The sequence below is a fragment of the Phycodurus eques genome, chromosome 2 (genome assembly GCF_024500275.1).
Source record: "Phycodurus eques isolate BA_2022a chromosome 2, UOR_Pequ_1.1, whole genome shotgun sequence".
In the NCBI taxonomy this organism is placed as follows: domain Eukaryota; kingdom Metazoa; phylum Chordata; class Actinopteri; order Syngnathiformes; family Syngnathidae; genus Phycodurus; species Phycodurus eques.
In genome coordinates this window covers 32,397,670-32,417,105 of record NC_084526.1, presented here as the reverse complement: position 1 = coordinate 32,417,105, position 19,436 = coordinate 32,397,670, and the positions used below count along the sequence as shown (strand labels likewise).

At 41.7% G+C, this 19,436-nt stretch overlaps 1 protein-coding gene across 1 annotated transcript; it reads right to left on the bottom strand.

Annotated features, from left to right (window-relative positions):
• Positions 1-4,681: 4,681 nt before the first annotated feature.
• On the bottom strand, positions 4,682-12,200 carry psma4 (proteasome 20S subunit alpha 4). Its single transcript, XM_061670347.1, has 9 exons — positions 12,088-12,200; positions 11,722-11,751; positions 11,606-11,648; positions 11,216-11,378; positions 11,047-11,124; positions 10,835-10,923; positions 5,236-5,366; positions 4,986-5,109; positions 4,682-4,906 (listed from the first exon to the last, which is right to left on the bottom strand). Exons 2-9 carry the CDS (start codon positions 11,722-11,724, stop codon positions 4,752-4,754), a joined length of 786 nt encoding a protein of 261 aa, XP_061526331.1. The 5' UTR covers positions 11,725-11,751; positions 12,088-12,200; the 3' UTR covers positions 4,682-4,751.
• Between the last annotated feature and the right edge of the window lie 7,236 nt (positions 12,201-19,436).

Here is a 19,436-nt window from a genome sequence, read left to right as displayed (position 1 = left end):
AATATTGTTATTTGAAGATTGAATGGCTCAAGTAACAACCATATCGTTTGTTATTTTGTAACCAAAGGAATATTAAACCTAAAAAAAGAATAATAATAATTACACCAACATGCAATAAGTACCAGAGAAGCGTGCCAACAAAAAGACAAGCTTCATATACCGTCCATAACAGGCCGTAAGAGTACGGCTTGTAAGTACTGTTTACTAAAACTCAGCTCCATTTATGGTGAAGTCACCCAGTGATGTTTTGCAAGCATTTGCAGGCGGCTCACCAATCGACTGTCATGGATGAGAAGGCTGTATAATAGCTCTTTACCCTGTAAGGTCTGTACTTTACAATCCAGTGAAGTGAATTTATTAGTAAAAGGTTTGGGAAGAGTGCAGGGGGAACAAATGGTTCAGAGGAATTATCTGTAAGGGGATCTTAAATCTAAGCGACTTCATATAAATACAATTTAGACTAAATATACCTATTCACTCTTCGCACATAATGGCTGCATATATACAGAAAAACAGTCCTCGTGGACCACTGACTTTGAGAGCGGCCCTCCACTGTTTAGGAGTCAAGTTTGCTTGTTGACCTTAAAAACGATCCATGGATGGGAGGTCCCTGAGTGAGTCACAAGAGAAGCCGCACAGCACCACGGCAAAAACACCTAATATCAATCCAACCTTACATTCACAATGCGTAAACCTGGTTTTCCACCGAGCAGGAATCAAGACACTTCATTAAGTACTCGAGTGTTTTCTTGGATGCTTGATTTATTTATTATTGTGTTGTGTATAATTCTAGCATATTCAGTCTGATGATTTGATAACTTTTAATTTACAGACATTGTAGTGTTTTATTCACTGTTAGTTATTGAGCACAGTGTCTCATTCACATTATGATTTTTGTTTTTTTCTTATTGTTTTACTTGCAAGGTGACCTTCAGTGTTTGTTAGAGGGGCAAACAAACGTGTTCATGTGAAGCAGTTTTACAATGCGATCTGTAACTAACTACAACTAAATGAATTTTATGTGTCAACAGTGTCATTGTCGTAGGCTCAAAAATGTACAGTAGTTGAGGTGCATCCCCTTTGAATGTCTAAAAAATATAAATAATGGATACCTACACTACCGGTCAAAACTTTTAGAATCCCCTAGTTTTTTCAGCTTTCTTAAAATTCAAAGTTATGCAGTTCAAGTTCTCATTTTACTCTGAAATGCAAGCACAGAACAAATTCACTATTCAAATTACAAAAGATCTCATGGACTCAATCTACAAACAAAAATGTAAGGTGAACGTCTGGCTCGTTCAAGTAGGCAAATTGCACAGATATAACAGCTGAGCACACTCTTGGCATTATCTCTAAAATGGAAATCAAATAGTCATCAGAAAGTTCTTCCCAACTCCGTTGTGGGAGCTCCCATAACGGTGAGGCTTATCATTGGACTTGAACGACTTGACTATCAATTTTAAAGAAAAAAAAAAAGTGGTGTTCTGAAACGTTTGACCCGGTAGAACTACCGGTAGCTGCGGTTGTTTAGTTGCAGTGCCGGTAGCACTACGGGTCAAACAAAGTTAGTCACACATTTAGATAGCACTACCCGTCAAACGTCTTAGAACACAGCAATTATTTGTTTGTTAGTTTTATTCAACATCTGGAAGTGCACCACTTACTGTATCTTAGTTTGTACCATAGCAAGCTATTCATTGGACTTGAACTTTCAATTTTCTATAAAAAAAAGAAAAAAAACTGGAAAAAGAATTGGTGGGTCTTCTAAGTGTTTTTTTTTCTCCTGTGAGACTGAAGAGGAGATGGTGAGATGATTGCATGGCATTGTGGGGGCACTCCCACACGTTCCTGTCTGCCTTGTCCCCACTCCTCCCCCTTCTCTTTCATTTCACTCTTCCTCGCTCTATCTCCTCCCAATGCCAGTGAGACAACATAGTGCCTGCCGCTTGTTTGGATAAGTTAATGCTGAGATGTCAGCCTTGATTCTGATGTATACCACCTGTCTTGGCCTCCGGCTGACCTTGCTCTCCAGCTCCCTCTGCACAGACATTCCAACGATTTTTGGGGGGCGGGGGGTTCTGTGTTTACAATACAACAGGATGCCCCACACTCCAAAACTGCTTCATCACAGTGTACAGTTGCGGGCCTTGTATTTCAGAAAAGGAGGAGCCAGTCAGCGAGCCACCTCAACGAGAGCGAGCTTTCCCAAAATGAAAGTCAGCATGACTGTTACATTTTTACACAATTGGTCTGAAATAGCAAAGGATGGGGTGGTCCGTGCTGAGGAGGTATGGGGGGGCCTCTGGTCACTCGCAACATGCCAAGATCCTCCCACTAAAGCTCATGTGAACACCATGACCTCACTGCCTCAGGCCTTTCAATGAATTAGCGCTGTTGATTTACAGGCCGCGTAAGACCTCAAAGCAAAAACTGGCATCAAATAAAAGAAAGTTTTCAATTACTGCCATCGAGTCCGAGTTATGTCAAGCTTTATTGCTTTACTACAACACTTTTGAGTTTCTTCTCACAGAAACGTGTTCATTTAGTCACATCACAGTCTGTTGTGAGAGTGATTTTAAGAGTGCTTAACTTTAGCAACAGCTTTTGTTTTTAGTTAATCTGGATGTTATAATTAACTGCACCCTGCAGGTAGGAAAGTTAATCACATATTTAGTTTTTTCTGTTCTCATCTTCAATAAAAAGCAATTTGTTATGCCTCGAGCGTAAAGAAACAATATTTAGATTTTTAATGACATTTTTGCATTTTAATAAAGGGTAAGGATATTTCTATTTATTCAATGTGTTTTTTCATAACCTCTCCAATTATTACGATTTTTTGTTTCTGTCATAAATTGCATATAGAAAGTCTCAGCAAAGTTGTATCCATGACATCTACGGACCTGAACCATTTTAACAGGATTACATCTGTCTGAACACTATCGCCATCATGTGGTAAATAGAACACACGACACATTTAAAATTGGCATGCAACGGTCAGGGTCTTTTTTTAATGTTCTGACAAGTGTAAATGATCCCATTGGGAAGAAACTGGTGTATGCAGACCCTTTCCAAAAAATTTGAATATCATGCAAAAGTTTTTCCCCATAATTCCATTCAAAAAAGTTAAACTTTCATAGATTATAGATTCAGGGCCCACAATTTAAACTATTCCAAGTATTTATTTGTTTCTTTTTACATCATCACGAAATTAGGAATTCAAAAATTTAGAATACTGTGAAGAAACCACCATTTACTTCTCAGGTTTTGTAGGGAAAAAAAAGAAAGAAATTCCCATTAAATCAATCAAAATATGGTACTTTCAAAACAATATGTTCAAGTATTGAATACTTGGGAATCCCTTTGGTTTAATCACTGCCTTGATGCGCTGTGGCATTGACGCAATCAGCCTGCTGCATTGCCTTGGAGTTCTGAAAGCCCAGATTTCCTTGATACACGCTGTCAGTCCTTCTTCGTTTTGGGGTCTGGTGCCCCTCATTTTCCTCTTGGTAATACCCCATCGATTCTCAATGGGGTTTAGATCAGGCAAGTTGGCTAGCGAGTCAACCACTGTGATGGCATGGGCATCAAACCAGGTTTTGGTACTTCTGACGGTATGGGCACGGGCCAGGTCCTGCTGCAAGATGAAATCTGCATCTCCATACAGATCCTCAGCAGAAGGAATCATGGAGTCCTCTAAAACATTCTGGTAGACTGTTGTGGAGACCTTGGATTTAAGAAAGCAGAGTTTACCAACACCTGCACTGGACATTGCACCCCAAATCATAACGGACTGTGGATATTTCACACTGGACCTCAAGCAGCTTGGGTTCTGTTCTTCACCAGTCTTCCTCCAAACCCTTGGACCTTGAGTCCCGAACGAAAGACACACTTTACTTTCATCGGAAAAGAGGATCTTGGACCACTGGCCAACAGTCACATTCTTCTTCTCCTTGGCCCAGTTGAGACGCTTCCTACATTGGCTCAGGCTCAGAAGTAGCTTGACCCACAGAACGAGACAGTTGTAACCCATCTCCCGGATGCATCTGAAAGAAGACGCTTGAGAGGCGAAGACGCTTCGCCTCTCATCTAAGCAAGCTTCATCAGTTAATGCAACAAGGCTTAGTTAGGACAGACTAGCCTGAGTTGGTGTGGAGAAACTCAACTATTTCCCCTCTAAAATGGAGGCACACCCCAAAACCACATACGGTATTCTTTCTTTTGGAATGCAAAAAAAGGACAGCCTGGCGGATGTCCTGTCCGTTCTCAAGAGTCATTAGTTGGAAACACTATTAATATTCCATTCAGTCGTAAATTGGTAGTGAAGCTGTCTAACGTCGAATGAGGGCGCATCTCTTTGGAATGGACAGCATTTTAAATGGGAGATGGGTAGCGTAACCTACCTGCTCTGTTAAGGGAGGTGGCCTCTCTTACTCCTCCTTTAAACAATCAAGAGTGCTTTTTCTCTTGGAGGTGCAGGTAGACGGCTGAGTCTCGACATGAGTTTTCCCATCTGTGTTGTGACATGCATCTGCTCAGTGGTCGCTGCCTGCTCGGATGAGGGGCGAAACGTCTTCTATGACGACCACAACAGTCCAGTTGCGATTGATTAAACGGCGTGAGAATATTTCCCCCGCATTTATCAAGGATGCATGATTTCACAAATAGGAAGTAGACCACAATATCACCACTTTCCAAACTTTTAATGTAAAAGACAAAGTAACAGTTATCTACATAAAGATGTGTGAATTTGTTTATTTATCCTTTTCTTTCTGCTCCTTCTCCTTTTTGTCTTTCTCAGCCTTAGCCTCCTCAGCCTCGTGTCTCTTGATCAGCTCTTCGACCTCTTTTTGTTTCAACACCTTGATGTTTGTTTTGCCATCCTCCCGTGTCAGGGTGGCAATCTCCACTGAAACAAACGTGAAACCATCTTGTATGCAGGACACGGTATACGATGTACATTCCGGGCATGGGTGATTTGAGCTCACCTTTCTCTGCAGAAAGCTTGCTGACATCCATAGTTTTGTTGAGAACTTTGACAGCCAGAGCCAAAGCCGAGGACAGAGCCATCTCTCCCTCTTTGTAGTCCTGCTTCAACATGGACACTGCGGCCTGAGGTCGAAGACAAAAACAAACAAAGGCATAAATAGGGTAATTTAATATTAACGTGATGTCACTGTATCGGACTCTTCAACTCTGTGACGGATGCCAGTCCTAAATATTGCAGTCAGAGCTTACAGCGCTGTTGTTGCCGATGCATGTTGCTTTCCAGCCTCCATAGTTACCACTTGGGTCACTTTGGTACAGCTGGAAGCCATAGTGTTTGTCCCAGCCCATGTACAAGAGAGAGACACCAAATGGCCTCTTGCCTGTGAATGGAATTCATAGATGACAAAATAAATCTATATGAAAATAGCTGTTTGAGAATACCGCTTCCCCCGGTTATATTGTGCTTTATAGTTCATGCCTCTGCTATTGTGTTTTTTAATACTACTTGCAAACATTCACCTTAACAACATTTCAGACATGCGACACTTTCGTGTTTGTCAAGTCTTTCAGTGCCAAAAACTTAATACATTTGATAAAATCCAAACGTTTAGTGCCAACAACGTATTTTTATATTTTCCACGTTTTTTCATAGGGTTAAGGAAGCTCTCAGGGTGTTGAAGTGACAATCTCAGACATGCAGATAAAGAAAATGAACAAAAAACACTAGCAAAGGGTACCAATGCACCATTTTAGAATCAAGAGCAAACTTTTCTCTGCCACCCACAAATCGCAACCAGGAAATCGTATTCCTATCGTATCGTAGTCGTATTCCTGTTGACATAGTCGGTCAAATTGACACATTTTACACTTGAACAGATAATATATATGCATACATTTCACGACGTATGTGTGTGTTATAAATGTGACAAAGTACAACAGGGATTTCGGACATGACGCAGACCACATTCGCCATGTATAGAGTGCCTCTAAAGCAGGGGTGCCCAATACGTCGATCGCGATCGAAGGTAGAATTGGTAGATCGCATGCTGGTCATATATATAACGGGTCACACCATTGTTACGGGCAGTGTCTGACATCAATGTGACAGGGTACTTAAGTGTGTTTGCACAAATCATGCGTGGGGTGCAGGTACGCTACTGAGGAAGAGATAATGCTTGGTGCGTGTGTGTATTGTGGCACCAGGTGCAGCAATGGCAACCAGGAATAAGCTAGCGAGCCAAAGAGTGTCCTCTGTTAGGAACTAATGTACAGTACAGTGTTGCAAATAAAGCCCATCCCCGCAACAACAAAATTTCATATACTTTGATTCAGGCTGCAACTGCGTACGCCCTTACAATGTTGATGCAATAAAAATAATAAAATAAATATTGAGGCCATAATTTATTAACGATTAAATAGTAATGACTGTGTTCTGCAATTGAACAGTATGCAGAATTATTTTTATCCTATTACATAATATACTGCAATAACTGTCCCGCAGTAATGTTCTTGACAAAATCTTTAAAATACAGAAATTCAGACAAATTTGGACACATTTTTTGGGATGTGGGAGGAAACCAGAGTGCCCGGAGAAAATCCACCCAGGCACGGGGAGAACATGCAAACTCCACACAGACGGGGCCGGGATTTGAACCCCGGTCCCCAGAACTGTGAGGCAGACGTGCCAACTTGTCGTCCACCGTGCCGGCGAGCTTCATATTGTTCCATTTAAAAAAATATTTTCTCCCATTTCTGGGAGAAATGGTGATTTAGTAAAACCTACCTATATTCTACTGCTGATTACTACTAAAGAAGGGAAATTGGTAGAAATGACCCTTTTTTTCCTGGTAAAAGACGGGAGTCTGTTTTTCACTGGGTAGATTCAGTCTATATATAAAATAATACAACAGAATATTCTGTGGGTCTTGAAAAATCAGTCAAAATGTTCTCAAATGGCTGACACTGAGCATTGTGCTTTCTGAGATGGCTCGCATGGAATTAATTCGTTTTTTTTGTTTTTTTTTAATAGTTCTACAAGTCTGAATTTAGAGTTGTGCGCCTTCAGTGTACTACCACAGCACTGAGGTCTACTGTAAGAGATGCAGCGGAATTAAGAGGAAGAGGAAGAAGACACAAAGCTAATACCCAAGTTAGCTCCAGTAACATTCGTTGTTGTCACAGAGCAGAGAGAATATATGGCTGTGAGTATTGTTGTATGCCCTGTTTTTATGAGTTTCCCAGTTCTCATGCAGTTTTGCAGTTGTTTGAACTGGTTTATAATTACTGTAACATCAATTCTAATTCCATCGATGGCGTTTCACATTCTAAGTTGATATTTAGCTTGCGGACTTTCATTGAACGAAATTATATATTTTGGTTTAGACTTTACACCGATTTTATCGGTCTGATTGGTATCGGCTGATATTTAGCAATTTATGCTGATCGGCTTTAATGTCATAATTCGCCAAGCCGATCAATGACGCAAAAGAAATTTACTCCGCGTTGCCGCGTGCACAGTATATTTGAATCCAAAAGCTAGTTTATTTTTTGCCTTGTCGCGTGTCTTTTGACGTAGTACTGTAAATATTTGACGGCCAATTAAGTTATCTAAAAAAAATAAAAAAGAAAAAGAAAAGAAAAGAAAAAACGTCAGAGGTGTGGGACAGACAACACGTCTTGAGACAGGCAACACATAATGCCCGGCCGGATCAAACTACAAGACAAATTTGCTCTTTCACGATTGCACTAGACTACTGCAATAAAATCTTGTATTCCGATATCACCACATCCCGTTTTTTTACAATCATTGGGCTTTATCTTGTCAACTCAAAGGCGACCGGATACAGTCGTTACCGTGGCGACGACAACAAGAGCGGTGTGCGCCAACAGTGTTATACGGACAAAATGGGGGGGAAACGTGTGTTGGTGGTCACCGGTGCTCGGGATAGTAGAGGACGTTCGTTTAAGGCTTGCTTGAGGTATGTTCACGTACTTTTAATATGATACGGCTCACAACCAGGTAATAAAATGTTATGTAAACTAGCTAGCTACTGCTAGCACGAACGGTTGGACATAAACATGTCGCCGTTCTGTCGAATCATGCTCTAAAGTTTCGGTGTGGGTGAATTTAATTAAAAATAAAGTAATTTATTTACAGTAAGTTAACACCCAATTGTTTCTGTCATGTTATAATGTTGGTTTGACCTGACTGATTAGAATACATGATCTGACTAGAGCAGTGATTTCCAACCTTTATGGAGCCACGGAACATATTTTACAATTGAAAAATCTCACGGCACACCAACAAACAAAAATGTCACAAAAAGTGCATAGATTAATTACTATATTTACTTCCTGCCATCTAATAGAAGACCATTAATTTGTTCTGTCTGTCACTATGCCTTACTGGCATAAAGAGAGGAACAAAGATACATTATTTATTGTAAATAAAAAAAAATTAGCAATTCAGTACACAAGTATATACAGTAAATGAACAGGTCATTTAAATACAGACTCTTCCATCTTGTGATCGGATCGGTGATCGTTTTTTTTAAACTCGCTGATCGGCCCCAAAAATCCTGATCGTGTAAAGCCTAGTTTGGTTGAACATTTTGGTGTAAATGTACAATGGAGGATCTGTATCTGTCTGATGCGTCACAGTGGACTTTTTAAGATGCCACTGTGGTTTCTTTTTAATCTGGTGGCTATTTATTGAGAATTACAGTCATGCAGTCGAACAATGTTTTTAAAGGGACGTGACAGAAACAACAAGAGAGTGAAAAGGTAACAAAATACTATAGGAAGACAACAAAAGATGACACTACCTGTAAACAAGATGAGGAAAGTAAATCATTACATGTCTACTACCGATTATTTTAATAATCGATTAATCTGTTGATTCATTTTCAAGGATTAGAAATGACTACTCTAGTCAGATCATGTATAACTAATCAGTCAGGTCAAACCAACATTACAACATGACAGAAAAAAATGGGTGTTAACTCACTGTAATTAAATTACTTCACACACACCAAAACTTTAGAGCACGATTCGACAGAACGCCTGCATGATCGCTAACAACCGTTAGAGCTAGCACTAGCTTGCTAGGCTACATAACGTTTTGTTGCCTGCTTGCAAGCCGTATCGTATTAAAAGTACGTGAACATATTTCAAGCAAGCCTTAAACAAACGTCCTCTCCCGAGCACCAGTGACCACCACCACACGTTTTCCCCCATTTTGTTCCTATAAAAACACGGCACGATCCATTATTGTTGTCGTCACCATGGTAACGAGTGTATCCAGTCGCGTTTGAGTTGACAAGATGAAGCCCAGCGATTGTAAAAAAATGGGATGCGGTGGTATCAAGATTTTATTAGTGGATTTTATTAGTGGTCTAACATAGTACAATTGTGAAAGGCCAAATTGGTCTTGTAGTCTGATCTACACATAACATGTCTGTCTCAAACGTGTTGTCTGTCCCACACAGCCAACGTCTTTTGTTTTTTTAATAACTTTATTGGTGGTCAGATATTTACAGTATTACGTGAAAAGACACAACAAGGTTAAAAATAAACTAGCTTTTGGATTCAAATATACTGTACATGATTGCGACGCGGAGTAAATGTCTTTTGCGGAGCCGATCAATGACATCATCGATCGGATCGACGAATTATGACAATAAAGCCGATCATCATAAATGCTAATTATCGGCTGATGTAAAGTCGACTAGAAACGATTGATTATAAAAATCCTCTAATAGAATTTTTAATTATCTTTTGTTTTATGTGTCAGTTTAACAATAAACTTCAATTGGGAGTAACAAATAAACGGCTTGAAGCAAATATGCTTTGCCTCTTATTTGGATAACTGCGCAAGCAAGAGAATGAAAACAGGTGTAAGGAACACTTTTAAAAGTGTGTTTTATTGCATTTAATTATGTTTTAATAAGGTTAAAGTGTGTGGGGAGGGGTTAAATATATATATATTTTTTTAAAAACCTATATGGTCTCCCTCTATATATCAGTCTGACCTCAAACGGACTATAGGGATAGAAGCTGACCTGAACAATAAACATGGCTGAATATGACAATAAGCAGGTCATCAAGCAATTAAATTGGGATTTACTCTACAAGGTATTTTGCTACCAAGTGGCACAATTCAAAGATTCATCATTGCAGCGTAAAGAGAAAAAAAACATGTAACCAGATACCCACATCAGAATCGGACCTCTTTCAAATTTGATTCAAATGAATCTGCCAATGCAAGACTGCAGCGTAAACAGAGAAATCACCTAAAACATGTCAATGCACACCTGATGTAATCCAAATACATCTATCCATCATGTATACACACACACACACACACACACACGTCTGTCTACACAATCAAAACATCAAAAGCATACACCATTAAATATGTATAACATGGTAAGAAAAAGCTTTCAGCCTATGGGGGACAGAGTCAGGCCCAGGCAACCTAAAAGGACTGTAAAATTTAGTATCTTATTATTTACTTGTGCAGCACTTCATCACTCTCTCTGTCACGCTCCTCGACTTTCGCAAAAAACCCATGCTAAACTTAGCTCCACCCCAATATACTTGCTTGACACCAAATCCAATTTATTTCTATTTGGCACTTTCTAAGGGAATGTCAGAAAGAAAAAAAAGAAAGCAAATAGGTTCGTTTTTTAGCTAACAACTGGAGCTAAATTCCACGTGAAGAGTGAATATGCGGTGGCTTACTGTACCCTGTTTCGTACAATTAGGACACAAGCTGTACAATGACAGAGCCTGGTGTAATCCTTCAGGTCCATGATGGCACACATGATTCTCTGATCAGGTTTCCTACCTCCAAATTGAGTGTAGGCCTGCTTGATGTCACACAGTGCTGTCACCAACTGCTCACAGGGGATTGGCTCCTGGTACTGCAATAAATATCTGTAGAGGAAAACATTTCCACGGCTCAAAACAGTGTTTCAGACTTAAAAGAAGTATAACAAAAGTTTTTTAAAAAATGCTACATGGAGGTTAAACATAACCCGAGCGTCCTCTGAGCCTTACCTCTGCGCAATTAGGCGAAGTTCATTTGTCAGTACATTAGCATCTGATGTGATCCCTGCGACACTGCAAGCCATGTCTCTGAAAAAATGTAAAAATCACATCAGTTATATACTTCTCTCTGTCATGTACATACAACACAGTGGTGAACAATGGGTGCTCATGCACTGACTCATTGAGCTTGTAGATCTTTTCAGAGAAAAAGACCTCATCCAACAGTTTGTGGATGTTGCGTCTCTCTGCTGCGAGCAGCACTCCATCGTTTGCCAGAATCCCAAGACAGGTTCCCGCGTGGCCAATTGCTTCCATTGCGTATTCCACCTGATACAACCGACCTAGAAAGCGCAGAGATTTTATTATTTTTTTACAAACAGACTCAATATCACAGCTAATGCAGAATATCAAGAGAGGAAACTAAATATCAACTGTAGACAGGAAGGCTGGACCCGAAATTCAAACCCCAAACCTCAGAACTGTGAGACAGACGTTTTAGCCACTAATCAGACATGCTGTCTTGTACATCAACTATTATTATTATTATACAGAGAGAAACAAGACTTGCCTTCAGGGGAAAATATGGTTGTCCGGGAATCATACCTGCGAGACTAACATCAAGCAGGAACAGAAATTAGACAAACAATTGCACAACTAACAAATACATATGATGATGTAACCTACCATTTTGTCGTGAGCAAGGAACTAACAACCCTGCAAATAGCAATTGAACGGTCAGTCAAAAGAATGTGATTAGTCAAATCATTTGAACTTGCTTGCGGACTTAGCTCGAGCATGATTATATCTGTGGTTATAATCTTGACACATTTGCTGAATAGCGAATGTACATGACTCCACTGATCGTACCTTTTAACACGCATTACCGCACATTTAGTATCTGTGTGACAGCTAGCTAGCTTAACAATGAATCTGCAATATCTAAGCTAAGCTAGCATGCTAGTGTACGAACATGAGTGTCAAGGTTTTCAGAATCTTAACACATAGTATAAAACAAAGTTACTGCAGCCAGTGACAGCATGTTTACATTACCTTCGATAAAAAAGCGTACGTTGTTGTGTCAACCAAGAAAGATAATTCTTCCACTTTCTATTTAACGTTTCCTCGCGTAGAGCACCGCTGTGAGAGACGCCGCTTCAGTCAAACAGTACTCCAAACAGCGCCACCTGTCTGTGGGAGGATAACACCCGTATGCAAATGTGTTTAAAAAAAATAATAATAATAATAATTTAAAAAGCGTGATAACATCAGTGTCATTGCGCGCCTTTTGTTGTATTCTGACACCCCCAACCCAAGAAAAGAAAAAAAGCCGTCATCAGCTGAGTGACATGGCTTAAATGTGAACTCAAGGGATAGTTTTGTAAACATTCATCCATCCATTCATCTCTCATATTGCTTATCATTACCAGGGTCGCGGGCGAGCTGGAGCCTATCCCAGCTATCTTCGGGCGAGAGACGGACTACAACCTGAACTGGTCGCCAGCCAATCGCAGGGCACATAGAAACAAAAAAACACTTGCAATCACATTCACCCCTATGGACAATTTAGAGTCTTCAATTAACCTAGCATTCATGTTTTGGGAATGTGTGAGGAAACCGGAGTAGAACACCCACACAGGTATGGGGAAAATATGCAAACTTCACACAGGGAAGGCTGGGATTTGAACCCAAGTCCTCAGAACTGTGAGGCAGATGTGCTAACCAGTCGCCCATCAGTGTGGGAAACAAACAAACAAAACCGATGCCGCCTCCAACCTATAACGAGATTGAAGCATTGATACTGTCCTCTCCCACCCAAAAAAAATCTACAAAAACACACGAGAGAATCTACTACAGTAGAAGTCTCGGGGTATTTGGGGTAAGTCATACTATCATGATTTTTATTTTTTTTGTTTTTAGAGCAAATATGGGATCACCAGCTAATGCTGTAACCTAACAAATCTTATTAGGTTAGGAAAAGTTAATGGACATGTCCACGCTTCAACAATATTTGAACAATGGATAAAAAGAAGCTCAGAACATCTTATCAAACCCAATGCATGAACTGTGGGTAAGAATGAACTATTAAAATCTGTCCGAATATACAACGTACCACTATGCGAACATAACAGATAAACTCATTCATTCGTCAGTCAACTAAGTGAATCAACATGTACAACCAGGATGACGTAGATGGATGCAGGGATGACAAGGTTGATTTTAAAATCACGTGTTTATCTAATGTTGATGTACAGTAAACAGATGTTTGTATTTGTGTATGCCGCTGTCCCTTGCTCCAAGAGAATTTTCTCCTTAGGGAGACAAATAAAGGAAACCTTGAATCCTGGACCTTGTTCCCGCACTTCGTCATTGAATTGATCTTATTTACTCAATATTTATCCTTGATAAAAAAATAAAGAGTATATGAGATGTAGTCTTTAAATATTAAGATCTTTTTTTAATCAATCAGTGTAATTTCTATCATTTTATTTGCTACAGCTCTCATGCAATGTGTAATAATCTTTGTTTTACTCTGCTGTCTGCAGCCAGATTGGCATTGCAAATTAGAACTTCTTCTCAATTTCCTTACCTGGATAAATAAAGGTTAAATAAATAAAATGAAGAATAAGTCAAACATTGTTTGAAAGATTTAAATAAAGTGTAGTTTTTTGTTATGCTGGAAATAGCAGTTCAGGTAAGCAAATTGAGAAGCGTGTTTTATGGAAGAGTTTGATGATGCACAATTTTACAGAAGAAATACAAGTAGAGAGCAGATGTTGAAAATAAAATGCATTCCTTTATTCGTTGATCTAAAATAGCTCCGGGGTGGGCTCAGAAACTGCACGATTATGTGGAGACGGCGCATCGCTTAGGGAAGATGGAGGTGAACAAGACACGGCAGGTGATTGCATCTGGAGATTGACCAAAAAGTCACCTGTCTGCGAAGCTGAAGGGGATCCGGTTTGCCGAAGATTTGACCACTGCTGACAAAACGGAGAGAAAGAAACTTTGGCCACCGATCATGCAAGCGAGGAAAAGCTTATTTGCTTCGGGATATTAGCCAGTGTTGTAGTAATGCCGAATTTAACTCTCAGGAAAAGGACAGAATAATGCTGTTACAAACTAAGTTAGATGATCTTTATCTTGAACGTGCTCAAGGTGCCTACAGTATATAAGATCGCTTGCAAAATCAATTGAGGATGGGAAAAAAAATATTCATATTTTTGTGGTCTAGAGAAGAGTAGGCAGCAGAGAAACTCCATTATAAGTCTGATATTAAATGGTATAGAAAGCAAAGATGCTAAGTCGATTGAAGAAGAGGTTTTCTCACTCTATTCAACTTTGTATTCCTCCAATTGTTCCGCAGAAGAAAGTGATACATTCTTTAAGAGAATTAAGGGCAATATTCCTTGCATTCATGAATCTTTTAATGATTTGTGTGAGGCAGATTTTAAGACTGAGGAACTGGATTGTCTGAAAATGGCTCTGAACAAATCCCCAGGGACAGATGGACTCACAAGCAATTTCTATCGATTTTTTTTGGGTGGAGTTGAGAGAGCTTTTGTACAAGGCATTGAAGGAATGTATAAGGAATAAGGAATTAATGCAGATGATGAAACAAGGTTTAATCACGTTAATTCCATAGCCAGGTGAGGACAGAAGTAATCTTGACAACCTGAGACCGATAACTTTACTTAAAATCCTCTCTGGAGCTATTGCTGCTAGGTTGACGGAGGGCTTAGTCTCTATAATTAGTGAGATTCAATCAGGCTTTTTGAAGGGGAGATGAATTCATAATAATATAAGACTTGCAATGGACTTACTCAAATATAGACGTGGTTCATGATGAGGGATTTATTTTATTTCTAGATTTTCACAAGGCGTATAATTCTTTTGAGCACCCCTTTATTTTGAGGACTTGAAACTATTTTGGGCTTCATGATAGATTTGTTGACCTTATTAGTATGCTTTATAAAGGTATTTATAGTTCTGTTGCTTTAGGAAATGGCACCTGTTCAAGATTTGAGATCAAAAGAGGAATACGTCAGGGTTCTGTTTATTAAGTTACCAGAGATGTTATCGATTTAATAAAAAATTGTCCTTTTAGAGGGTTATACAAATAGTGGTAAGTCAGTTGGCGGATGAAACAACGTTGTTCTTAAAAAAATTAAACTCAAATTCCATTAGCTCTTCAAGACAATCAAGACAAGCCTTTAATCTCAAAGGCTTTTGGTTTGAAACTAAATCTGGATAAATGTGATTTATTGACGTTGCATGACTGCCCTTTACAAGCATTACAATATATTACAATCAAAGAGGAGGTTAAATACCTGGGTATTATCATCTCTAAAGACAAAACTGTAATGTAAAATATTGGAAGTAGTATGTCCATCCATCCGTTTTCTTCCGCTTATCCGAGGTCGGGTCGCGGGGACGGTAGCTTTAGCAGGGAAGCCCAGACTTCCCCCTCCCCAGCCACTTCATCCAGCTCTTCCAGGGGGATCCCGAGGCGTTAGGTCAGCCGGGAGACGTAGTCTATCCAGCATGTACTGGGTTGTCCCCAGGTTCTCCTCCTGGTGGGACCTGCCTGGAACACCTCACCAGGGCGGCGTCCACAATGCATCCTAATCAGATGCCCGAGCCACCTCATCAGAATCAGAATCATCTTTATTTGCCATGTATGTCCAAAACACACAAGGAATTTGTCTCTGGTAGTTGGAGCCGCTCTAGTACAACAGACAGTCAATTTACAGAACACTTTGGAGACATAAAGACATTGACACAAAACAATTGTGCAAAAAGATGCAGAGTCCTCTAGCACTTAGAGCAGTTCGAACGACTAATATTGCAATAGTCCGGTGCAATGACCATTGTGCAAAGGGCGCTGAGACTTCAAGGAGCGTATGCGGTTTAAAGTGACGAGTAGTGCGATAATCTGGGACAATGTTGGTTGTGCAAATGTTACAGATACTCCTCAATCAGTGTGCAAATGGAGCAGATGCTACTCTGGCATGAGTGGCCAGTATATGCAAATAGTGCAGCATGGCGAGACAACTACAATGAGTGCATGAGTAATACATAATTGGCCCCACAGAAATGTGACAACGAACTCAGTCAAAAAAAATTGCCAGCTTGTTGGAATGGAATTATAGGTTAGGTGTTTAAGAAGTTGATCGCAAGAGGGAAGAAGCTGTTGGAATGTCTACTAGTTCTAGTTTGCGTTGATCGGTAGCGCCTACCTGAGGGAAGGAGCCGGAAGAGCTGGTGACCGGGGTGCGGAGGGTCCGAGAGGATTTTGCACGCCCTTGTCTTAGTTCTGGCAGCGTGCAAGTCCTCAATGGTGGGTAGGGGGGTACCGACAATCCTTTCAGCAGTTTTGATTGTCCGTTGCAGTCGGAGTTTGTCCTTTTTTGTAGCAGCACCGAACCAGACTGTGATGGAAGAACACATGACTGATTCGATGACTGCTGTGTAGAACTGTCTCAGCAGCTCCGGTGGCAGGCCGTGCTTTCTCAGAAGCCGCAGGAAGTACATCCTCTGCTGGGCCTTTTTGAGGACGGAGTTGATGTTAGTCGCCCACTTCAGGTCCTGAGAGATTGCAAATCCCAGGAACTTGAAGGTCTCGACGGTTGACACAAGGCAGCTGGACAACGTGAGGGGCAGCTGTGGCAAAGGATGCCTCCTGAAGTCCACGATCATCTCTGGTTGTGCCGCACCACAACTCGGCCGCACCACAACTCCAGCCGCTCCACTTCCTGTCGATATGCAGACTCGTCACCATCCTTGATGAGGCCGATGACAGCGGTGTCATCTGCAAACTTCAGGAGTTTGACAGTCGGGTTCGCTGAGGTGCAGTCGTTCGTGTAGAGAGAGAAGAGAGGACACAACCTTGGGGCGCCCCAGTGCTGATGCTGCGTGTGGATGAGGTGGCCTCCCCCAGCCTGACCTGCTGTGTCCTGCCCGTCAGAAAGCTGTAAATCCACTGGCAGATGGCAGGTGAGACGCTGAGCTGGAGAAGCTTGGATGAAAGGAGTTCAGGGATGATGGTGTTGAACGCTGAGCTGAAGTCCACGAACAGGATCCTCGCGTAGGTCCCTGCACTGTCGAGGTGTTCTAGGATGAAGTGCAGTCCCATGTTGACTGCATCATCCGCAGACCTGTTCGCTTGGTAGGCAAACTGCAGGGGGTCCAGCAGGGGACCTGTGACACTCTTGAGGTGGTCCAGCACGAGACGTTCAAAGGACTTCATAAACACAGATGTCAAAGCGACAGGCCTGTAATCATTCAGACCCGAGATTGCAGGTTTCTTGGGGACTGGAATGATGGTGGAACATTTGAAACAGGATGGAACTTCGCACAATTCCAGAGATCTATTGAAGATCTGAATGAAGACCGGAGCGAGCTGGTCCGCGCAGACAGGCAGGATGGGGACACATGGTCCGGGCCTGCCGCTTTGTTAATCTTCTGTTGTTTGAAGATGCGTCTCACATCCTGTTCATGAATGGTTAACGCAGAAGTCAGAGGTGTGATTGTGGTCGCGGGTGCGGCCGGGTGGGTGTGTGGTGTGAAAGTGTCCTTTTCAAATCTGCAGTAGAAGGTATTCAAGTCGTTGGCTAGTGTGCTATTGTTCTCAGCTTGGGGGGGATCATCGCTTGTAATTAGTCAGCGATTGGAATGCATGCCAGACTGATTTAGAGTCGTGTGCGCTAAACTGTTTTTCCAACTTTGCTGCATAATTTATTTTTACAATGTTAATTTCTTTAGTCAGCTGGTTTCTAGCTCGATTATACAGGGCCCTGTCCCCGCTCTGATATGCGTCCTCCTTAGCTTGGCGAAGCTGCTTAAGTTTAGTAGTGAACCACGGCTTGTTGTTGTTGAAAGTGTGAAATGACTTTGTTGGTACACAAACCTCTTCACAGAAACTGATATAGGATGTGACAGTGTCCGTATATTCATCGAGGCTGCCAGCTGAATTTTCAAAGACACTCCAGTCTGTGCAGTCTAAACAGCTTTGAAGTTCCATCTTTGCTTCATTGGTCCACTTTTTCACTATTTTCACTGTAGGCTTCGCGCATTTAAGTTCTTGCCTGTATGTCGGTATGAAGTGAATTAAGCAGTGATCAGACGAGCCCAGGGCGGCACGAGGTATAGCACGGTATGTGGTTTTTACCGTAGTGTTGCAGTGGTCTAAAGTATTATTTTCCCTGGTAGGACAGTCGATGTGGTGCTTGTATTTAGGGAGTTCGTGGTTGAGTTTAGCTTTGTTAAAGTCCCCGAGACCGCTCAATACGGAGGAGCAGCGGCTCTACTCTGAGCCCCTCCCAGATGACCGTGCTTCTTACTCTATCTCTAAGGGAGAGCCCAGACATCCTGCGGAGGAAAGTAATTTCGGGCGCTTGAATCTATGATCTCGTTCTTTCCGTCATGACCCACAGCTCATGACCATAGGTGAGGGTGGGAACATAGATCGACTGAGAGTTTCGCCTTTCAGCTTAGCTCCTTCTTCACCACAACGGACCGATACAAAGTTTGCATCACTGCAGACACTGCACCGATCCGCCTGTCGATCTCCTGTTCCATTCTTCCTTCACTCGTGAACAAGACCCCAAGATACTTGAACTCCTCCACTTGGGGCAGAGTCTCATCCCCAATCTGGAGAGGGTACTCCACCCTTTTCCGACTGAGGACCATGGTCTCAGATTTGTAGGTGCTGATTTTCATCCCAACCGCTTCACACTCAGCTGTGAACCGCTCCAGTGAGAGTTGGAGATCATGGCTTGATGAAGCCAACAGAACCACATCATCTGCAAAAAAAAGCAGAGATGCAATACTGAGGCTACCAAACCGGACCCCCTCTACGCCTTGGCTGCGCCTAGAAATTCTGTCCATAAAACTCTGATACCGGTCGTACAGGGACCGAACAGCCCGTATCAGGTGGTTCTGTACCTTATACTCCCGAAGCACCGCCCACAGGACTTCCTGTGGGACACGGTCAAACGCCTTCTCCAAGTCCACAAAACACATGTAGACTGGTTGGGCAAACTCCCATAAACCCTCACGGACCCTGCCGAGGGTGCAGGGCTGGTCCACTGTTCCACGGTCAAGACAAAATAACACAGTGCTTCTCCTGAATCTAAGATTTGACTTTTCGACCAACGCTCGACACCAGCACCCCTGAATAGACCTTACCAGGGAGGCTGAGGAGTGTGATCCCCGTATAGTTAGAACACACCCTCCGGTCTATCTTTCCCCTCCATCGAAGCCAGCACACCACCAGGTGGTGATCAGTTGACAGCTCCGCCCCTCTTTTCACCCGAGTATCCAAGACATGTGACCGCAAGTCGGATAACATGACCACACACTCGATCATCGAACTGCTGCCTAGGGTGCCAAGTGCATGT